This window comes from Littorina saxatilis, linkage group LG2 (genome assembly GCF_037325665.1).
Source record: "Littorina saxatilis isolate snail1 linkage group LG2, US_GU_Lsax_2.0, whole genome shotgun sequence".
NCBI lineage: Eukaryota > Metazoa > Mollusca > Gastropoda > Littorinimorpha > Littorinidae > Littorina > Littorina saxatilis.
The window spans coordinates 8,814,448-8,833,976 of NC_090246.1; the positions used below are offsets into that span (position 1 = coordinate 8,814,448).

Consider the following 19,529-nt stretch of genomic DNA (forward strand, 5'->3'; position numbering starts at 1 on the left):
TTGAAAAATGAGGGTGTGACAGTGCTGCCTCAACATTTACAAAAAGCCGGATATGACGTCATCAAAGGTTTTTATCGAAAAAATGAAAAAAACGTCCGGGGATATCATTTCTGGGAACTCTCATGTCAAATTTCATAAATATCAGTCCAGTAGTTTAGTCTGAATCACTCTACGCACACACACACACACACACACACACACACACACACACACACACACACACACACCACAACCCTCGTCTCGATTCCCCCTCTATGTTAAAACATTTAGTCAAAATGCATGACTTTGCATGTCTTTATAAAAATGATTGATACACACACTGCTCAAGTTTTATGTGCGTGTAGGCACTGACGCAAATTTGCTAGGCCTGTAAACACGCTACATATTATTTTAAGCAATGATTCTGGTGCCACAGCGATGCCCAACGTTCCATTTTTTTCTCATGTGTTTGCATGTCTAGCAAATTAACGCCAGCGGCTACACGCAAATGAAACTTAGAAAGAATCTGTATTAATCATTTCTCTGTAGATGTGCAAAGTCATGAATTTTTGGGACACAAGTGAACAATCCTATGACAAGTTTAACAACATTTTCCGAAACATTGCGTCACATCTGGATAAACAACCGAAACGATCCAAACTTTCGCACGAAGTATCTCTAGTATGTTGGTAAAATATTCTGAAAGTTTCAAAGCAATCCACCAAGTCATTGTTAAAATGTAGCGCTTTTTGACATGATACCCATACAAATTGACGTAAAACGTCCCGTTTTTGACCGCTCTTGCGATCGACACCTGCACCAGTAGGAATAGCATAGCACACGAAATACGCAAGGTAGCAAAACAAAACAATCTGTTTAGGGTAGATAATTGGTTTGACTTTCTTTTCGTATGTCAAAGTTGGAAAGTTTTGCTAATTGTGATTTTTTGTCGATTTTTCATTTGGCTCTTCCGTTTTTATCTGGTTGATTTTGAGGGTACCCTTACTTGAGCGGCGGTCACGTGATCTATGTAAAAGAAAAAATTAATCCAAAAGGTGATCCTGAAGGTTAAGTGAATGGCCTTCACTGGCATATAAAGTTTTAATAAAATGACACGGGGATTAATGCTTTAATTTGGGGTTGAAATTTGTTGCAATAATTGTTTGGCCAAGTTTATGTTGATGGGCTAATGTCCTTCAAATCCTATTTTACTGGTCAGAAAACAAACATTTTTCAGAGATAGTTTCTCGAACTCATCCTTAACCGATTCGAAGCTAATCAACACTAAAAATACCATTCAAACAATATTATCTTTTTTGAAAGCCTCAAAATATATTTCGCATTTAAACCTTTCAACGAAGAGCTGTTTCTAGAGACTTAACTTTCAGCCTATCTTACAAAATTGAGCCATTACGTATTCTCTCCTGACCATGGACACACACACACACACACACACACACACACACACACACACACACACACACACACACACACACACACACACAATCGTTGCCATTAACAACACAAGAGTCAACCAGGTCTCGTACGTATCAGGTATCACGTGACCTAATGGCATGACCATCACCAAGACTCCGTCTCATCAGTCACTGTGAACTTACAACAGCTTTGCTTAATCCATTGGATCCTGCGATCCCATGACCTCTTTGCGTGACCTTCACCGAGACTACCTTCCATCCGTCACTGTAAACCTGGCAACAACTTAACGTCCAGTGGAGCATTGAATAGACGCCTGTACGTGTTGCAATACCCCCCCCCCCCCCCTCACTCGCTTCGCTGTCCCTCCTCGTTCGTCGGAGGGGAAAAATCCATCCCGTCCACTAATTTTTCCCCGTCCCCCGAGCTGGACATCGCGTGGTAGTGGTCAGCAGAGACGGAGGACCAGGAATTTCGTTATGTGATGTTTTGGTGACCGGAAAGTAAGCTACGCTTAGAGCTGTGTCAAGGTCTTCAGACTTCCACTTAGTTGCTCATTAGTGGTGTGCTTATAAACACCGATGTTATTTCGTGCGGCTATGTTTCGCTAGTCGATGTCATTGAATTGGATGATCGGTGACCAGCAAATAAACAGCTGATGACCCTGTGTGGGCAAAGATCCCAAGAGAATGTAAAACATGCGAGTGTTTTCGGCTTTGTTTCGCTAGTCGATGCCTTTGAGTTGCATGATTGGTGACTTGCAAATGAACAGCTAATAGTACTTTATGGGTAAAGATCCCAAGAGAAAATGAAACATGCGAGTTTTTTTCGGCTTTGTTCCGCAAGTCGATATCTTTACGTTGGTTGATCAGTGACTAGCATATAAACAGCTAACGGCCTTTTATGGCCAAAGATCCAAATCGAATGTGAAACATGCGAGTTTTTTCGGCTTTGTTTCGCTAGTTGATTCCTTTGAGTTGCATGATTGGTGACTAGCAAATAAACAGCTAACGGCTCTTTATGTCCAACGATCCCAGGAGGTGTTTTTTTCGGCTTTGTTTCACTAGTCGATATCTTTGAGTTGGATAAGCGGTGACAAGCAAATAAACAGCTGTATAGGCAAAGATCCCAAGATAATGTAAAACATGCGAGTTATTATTTCGGCTTTGTGTCGCCAGTTGATGTCTTTAAGTCGGATTATAGCTACTTAGCTTTAAGCATTTTGTTTTTAAAAACATCTTAAGTTCATATATGGGCAAAGACCGAAGAGGAAGTAAAAGTGCGACTTGGCTGGTATTCGTATTTTAATGAAGGCCGGATGAGTTTAGCCTCTTGCACGCAGACGAATGGGTTTGTGGCTCGCTCTGGGTGCTTACAAATACTCAATTTTCCCAAGCGTTCTCCAGTCCATCCAGCAGTAATTGGATGCCTAATTGGATGCCTAATTGGATGGTTCAAATAACAAAGGAAAGTGACCGTCTTCAATATAAGCAACAGGTAAGACACAAAAAGCAAGCAGAAGGATTGTAAAGATGACACCGTGTCGTGCCATGCAACAGTAAAAGTCTGAGAGTTTGGAAGAGAAGATGATGGTTTTGCTTTCAAAACGAAAGTGCGAAGGTCTCTGTGTGTGTGTGTGTGTGAACTCAGAACTCAGAACTCAGAACTCAGAACTCAGAACTCAGAACTCATTTAATTGTCATAAAAACACAGTAAAGGGTTTATCAGACACGAAGTGGATATTTGTAAAGACAAGAAGAAATATCGTCCATGGAGCAGTGATTACAACATTGTTATGTATCTGTAGTTATGTCATTATTGCGTATAATCATGCAGTTGTATACAAATTCAGCAAGTTGTTGCTGTATCGATACGTCTTGCATCGTCATCAGCTGACTCGGATTTCGAGCATTAACACGTGCATGTTCCATAAGCTGCAAGCGTAGATCATGAAATCTTGTACAACTATCCAGGAAATGGAGCTCGTCTTCAATTACGCCACACACGGTGCACTTTCTATCCTCTCTGGGTGTGTTTGTGTATCTCCCCCTTTCGATTTTTAAATCGTGAGCGCTAATACGCAATCTACACAGCGCTTTTCTGTGTTTGGGGTTGGTTACACATGTCAAGTATGCTTCACAGTCGTAATCTCCGTCAGTAATTGTGTTGTAGTATTGCAGTTTTGAGCCCTCAGTCTTCTTTCCTTGCCAAAATCGTACGTATTCGTATTCTAGTCCTCGTCGTAGAGTTTTCATCAGCGCATTCTTTTGGACTGCTGACTGAAGTATCCAGTTATGGTCCAGTCCGAGGTTACCTATGATTGCTCGAATGAAATGTATCCATTGCGGTGAGCTGTCTTGTGGTCTGTCGATCATGTCAGCGTAAGCCTGTCGTAAATATGAATTTTCTTCTGACTCAACGATGTGGGTCCAGAAGTTTATTGTTTGTTCAATTAGTTTTATACCCACAGGGAGTTGCCCGAGCTCTGCTAGCGTTGGCAAGTTCATTGCTTTACTGTGGACGCCAAGAAGGCGTTTACTGAATTTTAAATGCACTTGTTCATGGGGTAGATTATTCGATAGACACTTATCGAATATGTCGGGTAGCGATTGTTCGTTTTGGATGTTGATTGCTGATGGGAACCAGACCTCGGCTCCATAAGTGGACACAGGGGCGGCTAAGGTATAGAATAGTTGCATCATTGTAGTTACTTTCATCTCTCTTCCTCTAATTAGTCGTCTCAGTGTGGGTGTGTGTGTGTGTGTGTGTGTGTGTGTACGTGCGTGCGTGCGTGCGTGTGTGCGTGCGTGCGTGCGTGCGTGCGCTTCGTCCGTCCGTCCGTCCGTCCGTCCGTCCGTCCGTCCGTCCGTCCGTCCGTCCGTCCGTGCGTGCGTGCACTCATTATTCCGCTGTTCTGGCGAACGCCTTCAACACATTGTAAAATCAACCGCTCAAAGTTCCACCCCCTCGAAGGCTCTTATCATTTGTGCAGATTAGCACCACTTGGGCTGACAATGTGTCTCACTCCTCTGTCCTAATGCGCTCTTCACGCGTAATTACACGGGCAGAAAAAGGATGGGGCGCGGGAAATGAAGAGGGAAGTCTGGGGGTGTCGCGGGAGAAAGGGCGACAGCAAGCTCCACCATCCATCACGTATGACCAACATCAGCCTTTTCCCTGTTCCCGGGGGACCGGTAGCATTAGCGCCGCGAGACGTGGTTTGCCCTCTCCAACACGACACACGGCTTGGTGGTTGTCGATCTGTGTCCTGGCCAAACAGAGCTGTTGTCAAACTTTCACGCAAAACACATCTATCAGCAATCAACCTTGCTGCTGCAGGTCTAACACAGGAATCACGAACATCTGCTTTTTTTTTTTTTTTTTTTTTTTTGGGGGGGGGGGGGGATCCAAAACAGATGTCTATAGTGTTTGCAACTAAACATTTTTGTGCACAACTGCAAAGTTTCATTTCTTTCGATGTCATTTCACAGGCTTAAAAGAAAGTTGTAATTCGTTGTATTATTTTACAGAACAATACAGTACAACACAACACAACACAACACAACACAACACAACACAACACAACACAACACAACACAACACAACACAACACAACACAACACAACACAACACAACACAACACAACACCACACCACACCACACCACACCACACCACACCACACCACACCACACCACACCACACAACCACACAACCACACAACCGCACCAACACACCAACACACCAACACAACAACACAACAACACAACAACACAAACACACAAACACAATGCATTAATTAGAATAATACTTCATTATCTCAAATGAAGCTATTTGTATGTGGTAGACTGCTTACGTCTCAAAATTAAGCATAAATGATTTTTTAAAAAGGTTACATTATTGAACGTTTAATATATGACATGGCAAAACATTCACCATTACTTTAATTAAGTGGACACACAAACACACATATGAGGAAAAGAAACTTTAAATGTTTCTGTTATCTACTCGAGATCTGGTCGAAGGACTAGTGAGCGTTTTTTGGTGTCAATTATTACATTATCCGTTAATCAGCCTTTTTTTCATTGTTGTTTCTTGAAGCATTGTAAAGAATTTAATGGAACGTTTAATGATGTAGGCCAACCAAACATTTAGAGCAAATGTGTGTAAACGTAGTGCAGTAAACAAGAAGTTGAAGGCTAGCGAAGAAACGTGATGCTGGACTGTTCAAGACTGTCTTAGCCGCTGGCGTTTAAAAACAAACAAACAAACAAACAAACATTCATAGCCCTGGCTGATTGCAACGTCCTTTGCAAAGAAACGATTTTCTTCGCTGTCAAAGAACTGCCTCTGAATGAAGTTAGTTTGAGGTTCCGCGCCTAATCTAATATTTCGTGTTATGGATCACTTCTTTTTCAGCGTTCGATGCTGGTTGAAAAACTATGGATCACTGATTTGGCATCAGCGATTAGATTTTATTGGCAGATATCTTTTTCATGTCTTTATTTGTGAGATGAAACGAAGACGATGAAAAGAGAATGAGGAAGGCCCAAAAAATGGGAGCGCGAGAGGGGCAGTGATGCCGAAAGAGAAGCAAAAGAAACGTTTGTTGAACAGAAAAAGAACGTCTTACTGATGTATACAGATAAGAAAAAAAATAATGATAGGATTAAGGAAGTGAAGTGTGGGTGGTCGAGCGCGTATGTGTGTGTGTGTGTGTGTGTGTGTGTGTGTGTGTGTGTGTGTGTGTGTGTGTGTGTGTGTGTGTGTGTTTCTGTGTGTGTCTGTGTGTCTGTGTTTCTGTGTGTGTGTGTGTGTGTGTGTGTGTGTGTGTGTGTGTTTCTCTGTATGTGTGTGTTTATGTGTGTGTGTGTGTGTTTCTGTGTGTGTGTGTGTGCGTGCGTGTGTGTGTGTGTGTGCGTGTGTGTGTGCGTGTGTGTGTGTGTGTGTGTGTGTGTGTGTGTGTGTGTGTGTGTGAAAAGAAGAAGAAAGGGGAAACGAAAAACAAGTCGCGTAAGGCGAAAATACAATATTTAGTCAAGTAGCTGTCGAACTCACAGAATGAAACTGAACGCAATGCCATTTTTCAGCAAGACCGTATACTCGTAGCATCGTCAGTCCACCGCTCATGGCAAAGGCAGTGAAATTGACAAGAAGAGCGGGATAGTAGTTGCGCTAAGAAGGATAGCACGCTTTTCTGTACCTCTCTTTGTTTTAACTTTCTGAGCGTGTTTTTAATCCAAACATATCATATCTATATGTTTTTGGAATCAGGAACCGACAAGGAATAAGATGAAAGTGTTTTTAAATTGATTTGGACAATTTAATTTTGATAATAATTTTTATATATTTAATTTTCAGAGCTTGTTTTTAATCCGAATATAACATATTTATATGTTTTTGGAATCAGCAAATGATGGAAAATAAGATAAACGTAAATTTGGATCGTTTTATAAATTTTTATTTTTTTTTACAATTTTCAGATTTTTAATGACCAAAGTCATTAATTAATTTTTAAGCCACCAAGCTGAAATGCAATACCGAAGTCCGGGCTTCTTCGAAGATTACTTGACCAAAGTTTCAACCAATTTGGTTGAAAAATGAGGGCGTGACAGTGCCGCCTCAACTTTCACGAAAAGCCGGATATGACGTCATCAAAGACATTTATCAAAAAAATGAAAAAAACATTCGGGGATTTCATACCCAGGAACTCTCATGTCAAATTTCATAAAGATCGGTCCAGTAGTTTAGTCTGAATCGCTCTACACACACACACAGACACACACACGCACGCACATACACCACGACCCTCGTTTCGATTCCCCCTCGATGTTAAAATATTTAGTCAAAACTTGACTAAATATAAAAAGAAGACGACGATGATGACGATGATGATGATGATGATGATCTTCTTCTTCTTGTTGCCGCTACACGTGGAGACCAGTCCAATTGAGAAATGTAGTGGTCATCTGCAGGGACGCCGCCGTGCCGTACATGATGATGATGATGATGATGATGATGATGGAGAGTCCGAATAACTGTGACCTCTCTGCACCAAGAAGCATGAAATGTCAACATACACCATCCGATCTAAGACATTTCAGAGGAGATAAGAGCCATACACGGGGGACACGGGTTCATCTTGCAATCCCAGCCATCATAAGACTTGGGAGGATGACCCGAGGTGTCTCATTCTAGGCGTCCGGAGACGCCTAGTAATTGGGATCAAGTAAGCGCTTGCCTATGGACAGGATAACTCTGCGGTTGCCTATGGGACACTGCCACATTTACGTCTTGAGTTACTGCCCTTACTTTTGTTTTTGTTTTTTTTGTTTGACAAAATTGTTCAACAAAAACATCGTAGGTCGAACTGTGCAGGGTCAACCGCAACAAACTCTAACCATTCATACTTTGAAGTATTTGAGTGACTTATATACCGACATTTTTACTTCTTAGTTTTAGCAGAGGTGTAGGAAAAAATCATGAACCAAAATGTTATTTATTTTTTAATTTAACATTTGTTTTACAAATGTGACCATGGTCTTTCAAACATACAGTAACATTAAACATTGTTATGTTAAAAAAAAGAAAAAAAGCTTTTGTGCACAAATCAGAAAATACATTGTACATTTTACCTACAGGCCAAACAGTGTCCGTGGCGGCAAAGGACCTATATTTTTAGATCAGTCACTGTGGCAATTTGTCCAGAACAGGCGCTTGCATTTGGATGTGTCCACTGATAGTAGGTTTGGTTGTGATCAATCAGAATGATGAGGAATAAAAATGTATAACAGTTTGTTATGATGACATGTAATTCACATATGCTGAAATGTAATATTATACATGATATAATATTATTATGGCTGTTGCCATGACCATGAACCCCAAGAAAGGTTTAATGTTATGTAAAATCAAAATACCAAAATCAAGCACTTATTTATTTGGTCTACGGCGTGTGTGTTCTGCTCTCTCTTGGCACACAGCCACAGGTCAAAGCAGAGGTTAACTTGAGTGCGCGTGTACCTAGCGGGTGATTTCTATTTACTGTAGACCGCGCGCTGAGTTATGTCGAGTTACTCCCCTTGGGTACGGGCAAACTCACTGTCGAAGCCACGCTGCAAACTGAGGAGTAGATTGTGTGTGTGTGTGTGTGTGTGTGTGTGTGTGTGTGTGTGTGTGTGTGTGTGTGTGTGTGTGTGTGTGTGTGTGTGTGTGTGAAGTAAAGGGGATGGTTTGCGTCCTGATATTAATCAAGAATAAATTTTGGGGGGAACAAAAATGTGATGTATAGCTCCCAACAGTAACAACAACAGCAACAACATTATGAAACAAAAGCAAGACGAAAACGCAGTGAAACACATCAAAACCAACAGCTAACTTCGAGTTTAAGTCACTGCAATAACTTGTCATAATTCCAGACGTTATCTGGTGTTTTGCTCACTGCGACAACTTGTTTAACACGATGTGAATAGCCCTCCGTAATCCCAGCGAAAACGTCCAAAACGCAGACACCAAAACTCGATGTTTTACCGTGTTATGCATAATACTAACATCTCAGGAATTTTATTGCGTTACGGCAGTTTTTCTAATGTGACATGAATCGCATAGGTATAATGCCACACAATTCAGTTGATTAACGTGATGTTTGATGTTATATGCCAAGTTAAAGTGCCAAAACGAGACTTTTCGCCCTGTGGCAGAAGTGGAAAAGTTTTTCGTCTACACCGCGGAGGTAAAACCGACACAGAGGCAGACAACCTACCTGCACACTTCCTGTATAAACTGTGGATAATCGTCAGCGAAGGTGGGGGACATTCTGCTGGAATTTTGCCAGTGTCCGGGGGGGGGGGGGGGGGGTTAAGTACTTACATTTCACAACTTAGGCATGTTATTGTTATTGTTAGTATTGTTACTCCTCACTGAAACCAAGTAAAGCAGGCTGTTCACCCTCAATAATGCTTTTACTGTATTAGTACTGTCACAGTATGTTTGCATGCAAATATTAGTAAGCTTCCATGAAATATTGAATATATATATAATTTATATCCATTTCACAGCACTAGGATGGGATGTCTGGCACTTTGAATCACTAACAGAAGCACTGCCTCTTCCATACCCATCTCCTTTTTGAAAAGAGTATACCTATGGACCAGTGAATGGTTACATTTTAATGATCATATGGGTTGCTCTGATTTTATTCAGGATCAGGTACGTTTGTTTTTTTAACCACACAAACACTTAGACAACAATTATCAGAGTATGAGTTTTTCCGCGTGTTGATTTTTATTTAAATCCAAGTCACAGCTTCTGTTTTATGATGAGTGATGTAGTTTGAAACACTTGGACAACAATTATCAGAGTATGAGTTTTTCCACTTTTTGATTTTCATTTAAATCCAAGTCACAGCTTCTGTTTTATGATGAGTGATGTAGTTTGAAGTGTTGGTATTAAATGTTCACTGACAGTCATTCTGTGCTGGTATTCCCATTTTCTCTCTGTAGAGGATCCAAAGACTGTGAGTCTCTGTCATTCTGGTCATAATAGACTGAAATTGGATTGTCCGGACGGCAAAGCTGCGTAGACTGTGCGTGTTGTATAATGTTCTCTTAACCTGCTGAAAGGAAAGTAAGACAAAGTCCCTTACTGAATGGCTGATGAAGTCTTCAAACTGTTGGGCTGTTGAATCTGGCGAAGAAAATACTTAGGTTTGATTAGGTTTTCATAATGTAAGAGCCTACATCCCGAAGAATATTGTATGTATACGCCAACAAAAGACCAAATACGCACAGAAAAGTTCCCGTATTCCATGACAGTTTTCGTGATGTATGAAAACACGAAAATATCCTAAACGTACCACCCCCCCCCCCCCCCCCCCCCCCCCCCCCCAAAAAAAACCGGAGTATGACTGCCTAAGTAGCAGTGAAGAAACAAAAACATACGTAAACGCCCACTCGTGCCTTAAGTTTGATTACACGTTGAAGTTGCAGCTCATACACGCAGAAGCCATTGAACTCGCGTGACCTACTTCCAGACAATCATTTATCTCACGTTGTGAATATGAACAGTTTGACTATTCTCTCACAGCGTTCTAAACACAATGAGCCATGCTGAAAGTGCATTTTCATTCATAGGCCAACAACAAAAAGTTGTATGTTTCTGGTCACCCGACCCTAGCTAGTTTTTTCCCGCCGACCCTAGACTTTTTTTTATTGCATTTGTAAAAAATAAAAGAAAATAAAAGCGTCAAAACGAAAGTAACAGACGGCAGACGACACAAGGGGGATAACCCCGCATCCCTTTTGTCTCATTTGTTTTGTAATGTGTTGTCTTTCTCTTTGTATAGTAAGTCCAGTCTCTTTGCGTCACTGTATAGTTATTTTCTACCCTGACCAAAAAAACAAAACAAAAACAAAAACAAAAAAATTCCCTACCTACCTACCTTATTTTTGTTGCCATGTTACCAGAAACATACAACTTTGGGGGGGGGGGCCTTATCTGAAAAGGAAAGCGAAGTAATCGCTCTAAATGCATTACGACATGTGAGAGTTGTTCGGAACCAGTCTCCTGGCACCTGAGAGAATAAACAGCATTGAAATGAACCAGCAACTTCTATCCTCATTTTCATTGTTTCGTTCGTTCTTGTCCCACAGAGAGAGCAAAGGATTTAGAATCAGTTTCAGAAAGACAGGAAATGACAAGATGGTACATTTGACACAAAGGAAGTGTGACGCAATTTCATTTGATTCGTCATCACTTTGAACGTGCAATTTCCAAGTGAGCTGGCCAACGCGCCACACGGAAAGGGCGGATGCATACCCCAACAAACAAAATTATAAATCATATTGTTGATAGCAAAAATTTGTATTAGTAAGTTTAGATATGGTAGGCCTATTGATTTAAATGTAATGTTTAATTGCGAATTAGGGATGAGACGTTTGAGTATTTTGTAAATGAAAATGTTGAAGTATATAAAACAAATTAAACATTTAAAAAAAATATAAAAAAAACAAGTCGCGTAAGGCGAAAATACAATATTTAGTCAAGTAGCTGTCGAACTCACAGAATGAAACTGAACGCAACGCAACGCAGCAAGACCGTATACTCGTAGCATCGTCACTCCACCGCCCATGGCAAAGGCAGTGCCCGTGGAATTGACAAGAAGAGCGGGGTATTCGTTGCGCTGAGAAGGATAGCACGCTTTTCTGTACCTCTCTTCGTTTTAACTTTCTGAGCGTGTTTTTAATCCAAACATATCATATCTATATATTTTTGGAATCAGGAACCGACAAGGAATAAGATGAAAGTGTTTTTAAATTGATTTCGAAAAAAAATTTGATAATAATTTGTATATATTTAATTTTCAGAGCTTGTTTTTAATCCGAATATAACATATTTATATGTTTTTGGAATCAGCAAATGATGGAGAATAAGATAAACGTAAATTTGGATCGTTTTATAAATTTTTATTTTTTTTTACAATTTTCAGATTTTTAATGACCAAAGTCATTAATTAATTTTTAAGCCACCAAGCTGAAATGCAATACCGAAGTCCGGGCTTCGTCGAAGATTACTTGACCAAAATTTGAACCAATTTGGTTGAAAAATGAGGGCGTGACAGTGCCGCCTCAACTTTCACGAAAAGCCGGATATGACGTCATCAAAGACATTTATCAAAAAAATGAAAAAAACGTTCGGGGATTTCATACCCAGGAACTCTCATGTCAAATTTCATAAAGATCGGTCCAGTAGTTTAGTCTGAATCGCTCTACACACACACACACACACACACACACACACACACACACACACAGACACACAGACACACGCACATACACCACGACACTCGTTTCGATTCCCCCTCGATGTTAAAATATTTAGTCAAAACTTGACTAAATATAAAAAGGAAAGGGCGGATGATGCCTGATCAAACAGCGTATTGCTCTTTAGCTTGGACAAAATAAGCTGAGCACGTTTTCGTAAAAGTTGCCACGTTGTGCCTATTCTGATTTTTCATCGGTTTTTGTCGTGTGTTTTTTAATGGTACCTTACGTTTTTGTCCATTTCGGTGGTGTCCGTATTTGAGCGGCTGTCACATGGCCCTTTTAAAAGAAATCTTTGATCAGTAAAGTGTGCCAGATAGACAAGATGGATGCCTAAAATGGCATGTCAAGTAAGAATGAAATGACACAGGAATGAATGCTTTTGTTGGGGTGAGAACATTGTCGAAATAATGTTTCTGCTAAGTTTACTTCAAACAATCAGCCAGAAAAGAGTCTGCATACTGCTAGCTCGGTTGATAGAGCACTGGGCGTGTTTGGGTTCGAGTCCAGGTTGGGTTGTACATGGGTCAACTTTATGTGATGACCCACAGACTCCTACTCTATGTCACCGCTGTGGCACGTAAAAGATCTCGGTCATTACGCCAGGAGTGCGGGTGGCTGGTTAAATCTAAGCAAACAGATACCCGGAGAGCTTGAATCTTGCTGCTGCTATCTTTTTATTGGAAGAAAGCGATCCGAATTTCCCAGCAACAGGCTCATCAAGTTATGAACATCAAAATGAAAACAAACGTCCTGATTTTCGACATTGACCTTCTAGAAGAAAGGACAACAGAGCTAGCTGCCAGACAAAACTTCTCTCTGTGTTGTAGGGACGCAAGGGAGCGTCGGCTAAGGAGAAAAGCTGATTCCAAAATCCATGACAGACCCGGAAGGCAAGACAGGCCTAAAAGCCAAGGAAGTGTGAGAGAAAAAAGGAAAAGAAGAGGACCTACTCTCAAAGCGTGGTGTGTAGACCAACAAAAAAGGGCTAAGAACCCTGGAATAGATTTCAACATGTAAGGGCTTGGCACAAGAATGAAATCCAACTAAAGGGGGGGGAGGGGGTGGAGTAAGTTCAGGAGACAAAAATGTCAAAGACAAGACTCCACCAAGAAAGAAGTTCAACAACATCAAACGACTAAACAAGGAATGAAGTTCAAGAGAATTAAAAGAGAAGAGGGGTGCTAAATCCAGAAATGAAACTCCTCAAAATGGGTTAAGTCTTGGGATAAAAGGCACCACTAAAGGCCTAAGTCCACAACAACAAAAGTCTTGATAGTTGTATGAAGTTTAACAAAGAAAGAGACTGAGAAACGAATGAAGTTGAACATTAGAAACGGCAACGCCCATGAACGCAGTTCCGAAACAAGGACTAAGTCCAGGATTAAAACTCAACCATAACAAGTGGATAAGTCCAGAAATAACACTCAACAACAAATGAACAGCTAATAATTCAAGAATGAAGTTTAACACACAAAACAGAGACTAATCTTGGTATTGATGTTCAACAACAAACACCCGACCTGAAAGAGATATAAGCTGAGCGCAGGAATAAGATTCAACAACACAAAAGCGCTAGATCCGGAATTAGAAAGAAAGTTCATCAACGAAAAGCTGGGGATGGGAGGAGGGAGGGGGGGGGGGGGGTGCTAATTCCAGGGAAAACACTCAACAATAAAAAGTGCTAATAAGTTCAGAAATGGAGTGGAACAAAAACTGCGCTAAACCTGAGAAGCATGAGGCAGAAAATGTCCAGATTTCGAAGCCCCAATGGGCCGGAATGCATGAAGTCCGTGAAGGTCAGACATGCGTGTTATGAAGGAGCAGCAATCATAGCGTGGTGAGCTTGGAGAGATGAAGGCGGCAAATGGATTGCTATGCGCGTCAGTCACGACTGTCAACGGTCGACTGCACGAATTGCACGTGCTAGTTTGACTTGTTGGTTCTTTTTCTATGTGTGTGTGTGTGGGGTGGGGGGGCGGTGATTGGAAGGTGTGTGTGTGTGTGTGTGTGTGTGTGTGTGTGTGTGTGTGTGTGTGTGTGTGTGTGTGTGTGTGTGTGCGCTATTTTTGCGATTGAATATTTGAGCCTTCGTAGGTTCACCAGAAAGTGGGTTTGAATAATTTGTCTGTTTGTTTGTTTGTTTGCTTGGTTGTTTCATTGTTATGCTTTTGTGGGATTTTTGTGATTGTTTGTTGTTGTTGTTTTTTTGTTTGTTTTTTAGGGGGAGGGGAGGGAGGGGTTGAGATGCATCTGTTTTTATTTGTCTTTGTTTTATTTGTCATTGTTCTCGACACCTTTCTATAGACTCTGTTCACAAAATAGAAACACTTTCTATAAAAATGATCCTCTTCAGTTAAGAAGGCCTTGCGGCAAATGCATTCATGTTTTGAAATTACTTATTTGCGTGATATTTTGTTTGAGTGGTAGACTGAGATAGAAGGGGAGCTTCTTCTTCTTCTTCTTCAGCGTTCCAAAATTGTCTGGTTACGTGTGAGCTCGTTTGCCCATTTGGGTTCCTTACACTATACTCGGAGAGCATAGTCAGCTTCACTCCGCTTTCGTTGAGTAGACATGCTGGGTATTTTCCCGTTTCCATAACCCACCGAACTCTGACATGGATTACAGGATATTTTCTGTGCGCACTTGGTCTTGTGCTTGTGTGTACACACGAAGGGGATTAAGTCACTAGCAGGTCTGCACATAAGTTGACCTGGGAGATCAGAAAAATCTCCACTCTTAACTCACCAGGCGGCAGCGACCGGGATTCGAACTCACGACCTCCCGATTAGGAGGCCGACGTCTTACCACCACGCCACTGCGCCCGGGGAGCATTTTTTGTGTCCTGTCTTTGGCATAGTATATGTTTTATTACTGAGAAACATTTACATACACGAGCACGCACATGCTTGCACATTACAGTTTCCAACATGCTGGTCCCGACCAAAGGCAAGTAACAAGTCTAATGTAAAATGACGAACTTCCTTTAGCAGTGGCGTATCAGCCCGACAAATTATGGTCCGGCGACAGGGTCTTGCGCGGGAGCGGGGGCGGTGGGGGAGGGGGTAGATGGAGGCAGAATAAGAGGAGTTGGATGCATTTTCTTTAAAGCTAAGCTTATTTCAAGGTACCTCGCAGACTTGTATTCTACTTACACGCGCGCGTGTGTGTGTGTGTGTATGTGTGTGTGTGTGTGTGTGTGTGAGTGTGTGTGTGTGTGTGTGTGTGTGTGTGTGTGTGTGTGTGTGTGTGTGTGTGTGTGTGTGCGTTTTAGTTGGAGAGAAGAAGGCGCTAGGTACGATGGAAAAAACGAATTGGGAAAGCAAAAAGTCAGTACTGAATACTTTTTATATATACTTTTACATTAAAAGTGTGAGTTTCGATATGAGCTTTTCAGTTCAGGTCTATTTACCATTATTATTTACAACTGGGCTTTTTTTTAGCAGCAGACAAGGGTATCAACACACATTAGTCGTAATGAAAGACGGAACGTCTTTGTTCTATTCTTCCTTGTTGGCTTTTTCTTCTTCTTTTATTTTCCATTAAAACAATGGTCTCGTGTACAGCGGACTTTGCGGACAGCGTGCTATGCCCATGTCCATGGAGAGTGATGTCGAGGTCCTTGTCTTTACAAAATACCTCACCCCACTTGTGAATGAATACTAGTTTAACCTTCGCCAGCCCGGGTTATCGACAACACACGTAAGACATCGTAAGGTCGTGCGGACCCATGCTTCTCAAGGATGCACGCTTTTCCTTCTTTGAGAAACATGGGTCCGCACGGCCCCACGATGTTTGTAGTCTAAATTTGACCTTTGGTTTTTTGTATTACTTCTCGCTGAAATTTTAGGACATAAGAGCTTTTTAGGTGCCTGAGGCATTCTTAAAAGCTCATTACAAAATTCCAACTAGTTTAGGAGATATTTGCAATTAACACCCTTCTGGGTCCACACGGACCCACGACCACCGGCGAAGGTTAAGGCACTTCTGCTCACCCACAATGGACAGCAGTATATCAACCTTCAATTCTATTTAAAGCTGGGCTTTTGTTAGCAGCACACAAGGTACCAGCATCGAGTCAAGCTGTTCTCTTGGGGACGAACCGAAGCTTAGTTTTCTAGTACCCGACGTATTTCAGCGACGTTTAAAGGTGCCATTCTTTTTGTGTGTTCGGTCAAGTACACTACCACCTATGTGTCTCGGTTTGTTTAGATGTTACGAGATCATCCTTCCACATCAACACATGCCGTACTGCCCTCTGTTTCGTGTGTGTGTGTGTGTGTGTGTGTGTGTGTGTGTGTGTGTGTGCGTGCGTGCGTGCGTGCGTGCGTGCGTGCGAGCGTGCGTGCGTGCGTGTGTGTGTGTGCGTGCGTGTGTGTGTGTGTGCGTGCGTGCGCGCGCGCGTGCGTGCGTGCGAGCGTGCGTGCGTGCGTGCGTGCGTGCGTGCGTGCGTGCGAGAGTGTGTGTGTGTTATTAAATTAATCTCGGAACTGACACCAGACTCAACATGCAAAACTCATTCCGCAAAAAATCCCTACTCAGCACAGAAGGCTGCCAGGCTGTTGATTTTTGATACGTGTCTGAGTGGAAGAGTGCTCTTATTGCATGCAAACTCCTGGACAGTCTTCTGATGCTATATAATTATGATATCCCACACGGGAAGTAATGTACCATTAACTCTCCATGTCCAGTCAGTTGAGTATAATGTACTCGGGTCCTTTGGCGACTACAGGCAAGCGGTTTCATTGACGCGAAGTGAAGCATTACCAGCGGTCCTCAGCTACATATTCCTTCCCGGTGTTATGGGGTGCGGTGTTGACGAATTTGGGAGACCGCTTTGGAAACCTTGAAATAGGGTGCCTACTCAACGAAAGCGGAGTGAGCTGACTATGCTCTCAGAGTATAGTGTGGGGAACCCAAATGGGCAAACGAGCTCACACGTAACCAGAAAATTCTGGAACGATGAAGAAGAAGAAGAAAGCCTGGACATAATTATATCTTTGTTTACAAACATGATCGTTAACACAAGAAGGAATGCATCTTTAAGCGACTGCCAAAAAAAGCGGGAAGATTGCAAATCATCCACATATGTCCGGCGGGAATCCTTTTGAAAGCTGAGGCGGTAAGACGATGAATGAGCGAAGTACGAAATCTAGCAGCGTTGGTCCTCACGAGAGGTCTATCGTATTAATGTATTTCCCAGGGGCGTTTGAAAAGACTACCGTGTCACGGGCAGGCGGTTTGGGGAATGGAATCATTACCCCTCGCATCGTACTAATATCTGCAATTCCAGGGCGTAGCTTTTTTTCGTTTAGGAGTCTGTGCATGACATGTTGCAGCGTATTTCTGCGTTTAGGAGTCTGTGCATGATATGTTGCAGCGTATTTCTGCGTTTAGGAGTCTGTGCATGATATGTTGCAGCGTATTTCTGCGTTTGTTGGTTGGTTGTTTGGTTTTGTATGTTCCTGTGCATCTGTTCTTGTTTTTTTCGTACGGTGGTAGTGGTAGAGGCGGCGGTATTAGCGGTGGTGGTTTGCTTTTTGTTGATTTTTTTTTTTTGCAGATATCGCACATCCAAGTGTTCCTTTTTGCTCTGCCTTTCCTTTTTTTTCTTTTTTTTTCTCTCTCTGTCTTTTTTTGTCAAGACGTATTCCATTAAAACAAGCCTTAGAAATGTGAGAGAAAGGCTGATTTCTATCGACACCTCTTCTAACAATGCCTTTTCTCGATAAAAAAAAAAACCAAATGACAGACTGGATGCTGCTCCGTCTTCCTAACCCTAACCCAACTTTCTCTCTGTGTTGCAGGAACAATTCCAGACAACTGTCTGCGCATCGACTTCAAACAGGACGGGACAGGCCGATCTATGGGCGCCCCCATCTGTATGACAATAGTAGGTCAGCTGCTTCTCTCGCACTTCGACCTTCACCCCTCACTGCCTTCTGTCTGGCGCAGTCCGTTGTGTATCACGTGCAGTTATCTGTGTCAGTACTGTCAGTATGACAAAAGTAGGTCAGCTGCCTCTCTCGCACTTCGAACTTCACCCGTCACTGTCTTCAGTCTGGTGCAGTTTGCTGCGTTTTACGAACTTGTTTCATTGTAATAGTGCGTCTTGTATGAATTTTAACGTGCTTGTTTCTTTCTTTATTTTATTTTATGCAATTTATATCGCGCACATATCTCAACCACGGATTGAAGGCGCAGGGATTTATTTATGCCGTGTGAGATGGAATTTTTTACACAATATATCACGCATTCACATCGGCCAGCAAACCTCAAGCCTATTAGGGCGTGCATTCACCTTTCACGGCCTTTATTCCAAGTCACACGGGTATTTGGTGGACATTTTTATCTATGCCTATACAATTTTGCCAGGAAAGACCCTTTTGTCAATCGTGGGATCTTTAACGTGCACACCCCAAAGTAGTGTACACGAAGGGACCTCGGTTTTTCGTCTCATTCGAAAGACTAGCATTTGAACCCACCACCTAGGTTAGGAAAGGGGGGAGAAAATTGCTAACGCCCTGAGCCAGGGTCGAACTCGCAACCTCTCGCTTCCGAGGCAAGTGCGTTTACCACTCGGCCACCCTGACCAATAGTGCGTTGTCTTGTACTTTGACATGCTGGTTTCATTCTAATAGTGCGTCATCTTGTGTTTTGACTTGCTTGTTTCGTGGTAATAGTGCATTATCTTGTGTTTTGACGTGCTTGTTTCATTGTAATAGTGCGTCATCTTGTGCTTTGGCGTGCTTGTTTCATTGTAATATAGTGCGTCATCTTGTGTTTTAGGTGATTGTTTCTTTGTAATAGTGCGTCATCTTGTGTTTTGACGTGCTTGTTTCATTGTGATATAGTGCGTCATCTAGTGCTTTAGGTTATTGTTTCATTGTAATAGTGCGTCACCTTGTGCTTTGACGTGCTTGTTTCATTGTAATATAGTGCGTCATCTTGTGTTTTGACGTGCTTGTTTTATGGTAATAGTGCATCATTTAGTGATTTGACGTGCTTGTTTCATTGTAATAGTGCGTCATCTTGTGTTTTGACGTGCTTGTTACATTGTAATATTGCGTCATCTTGAGTTTTGACGTGCTTGTTTCATTGTAATAGTGCGTCATCTTGTGTTTTGAAGTTCTAGTTACATTGTATTATTGCGTCATCTTGTCTTTTGACGTTTTTTTTTTATTGTAATAGTACGTCATGTTGTGCTTTGAAGCGCTTGTTTCATTGTAACAGTGCGTCATCTTGTGTTATGACGTATTTGTTTCATTGTTATAGTGCTTCATCGTGTGCTTTGACGT

At 41.9% G+C, this 19,529-nt stretch overlaps 1 protein-coding gene across 1 annotated transcript in view; it reads left to right on the plus strand.

Moving 5' to 3' along the window:
* The window catches only part of LOC138958117 (voltage-dependent calcium channel gamma-5 subunit-like), a 121,328-nt gene that overhangs the window by 81,780 nt on the left and 20,019 nt on the right, over positions 1-19,529 (plus strand). Inside the window, exon 3 of the mRNA XM_070329187.1 lies at positions 18,039-18,128. Within this exon, the coding sequence (XP_070185288.1) occupies positions 18,039-18,128 (90 nt within the window). The remainder of the gene's footprint in view (positions 1-18,038; positions 18,129-19,529) is intronic.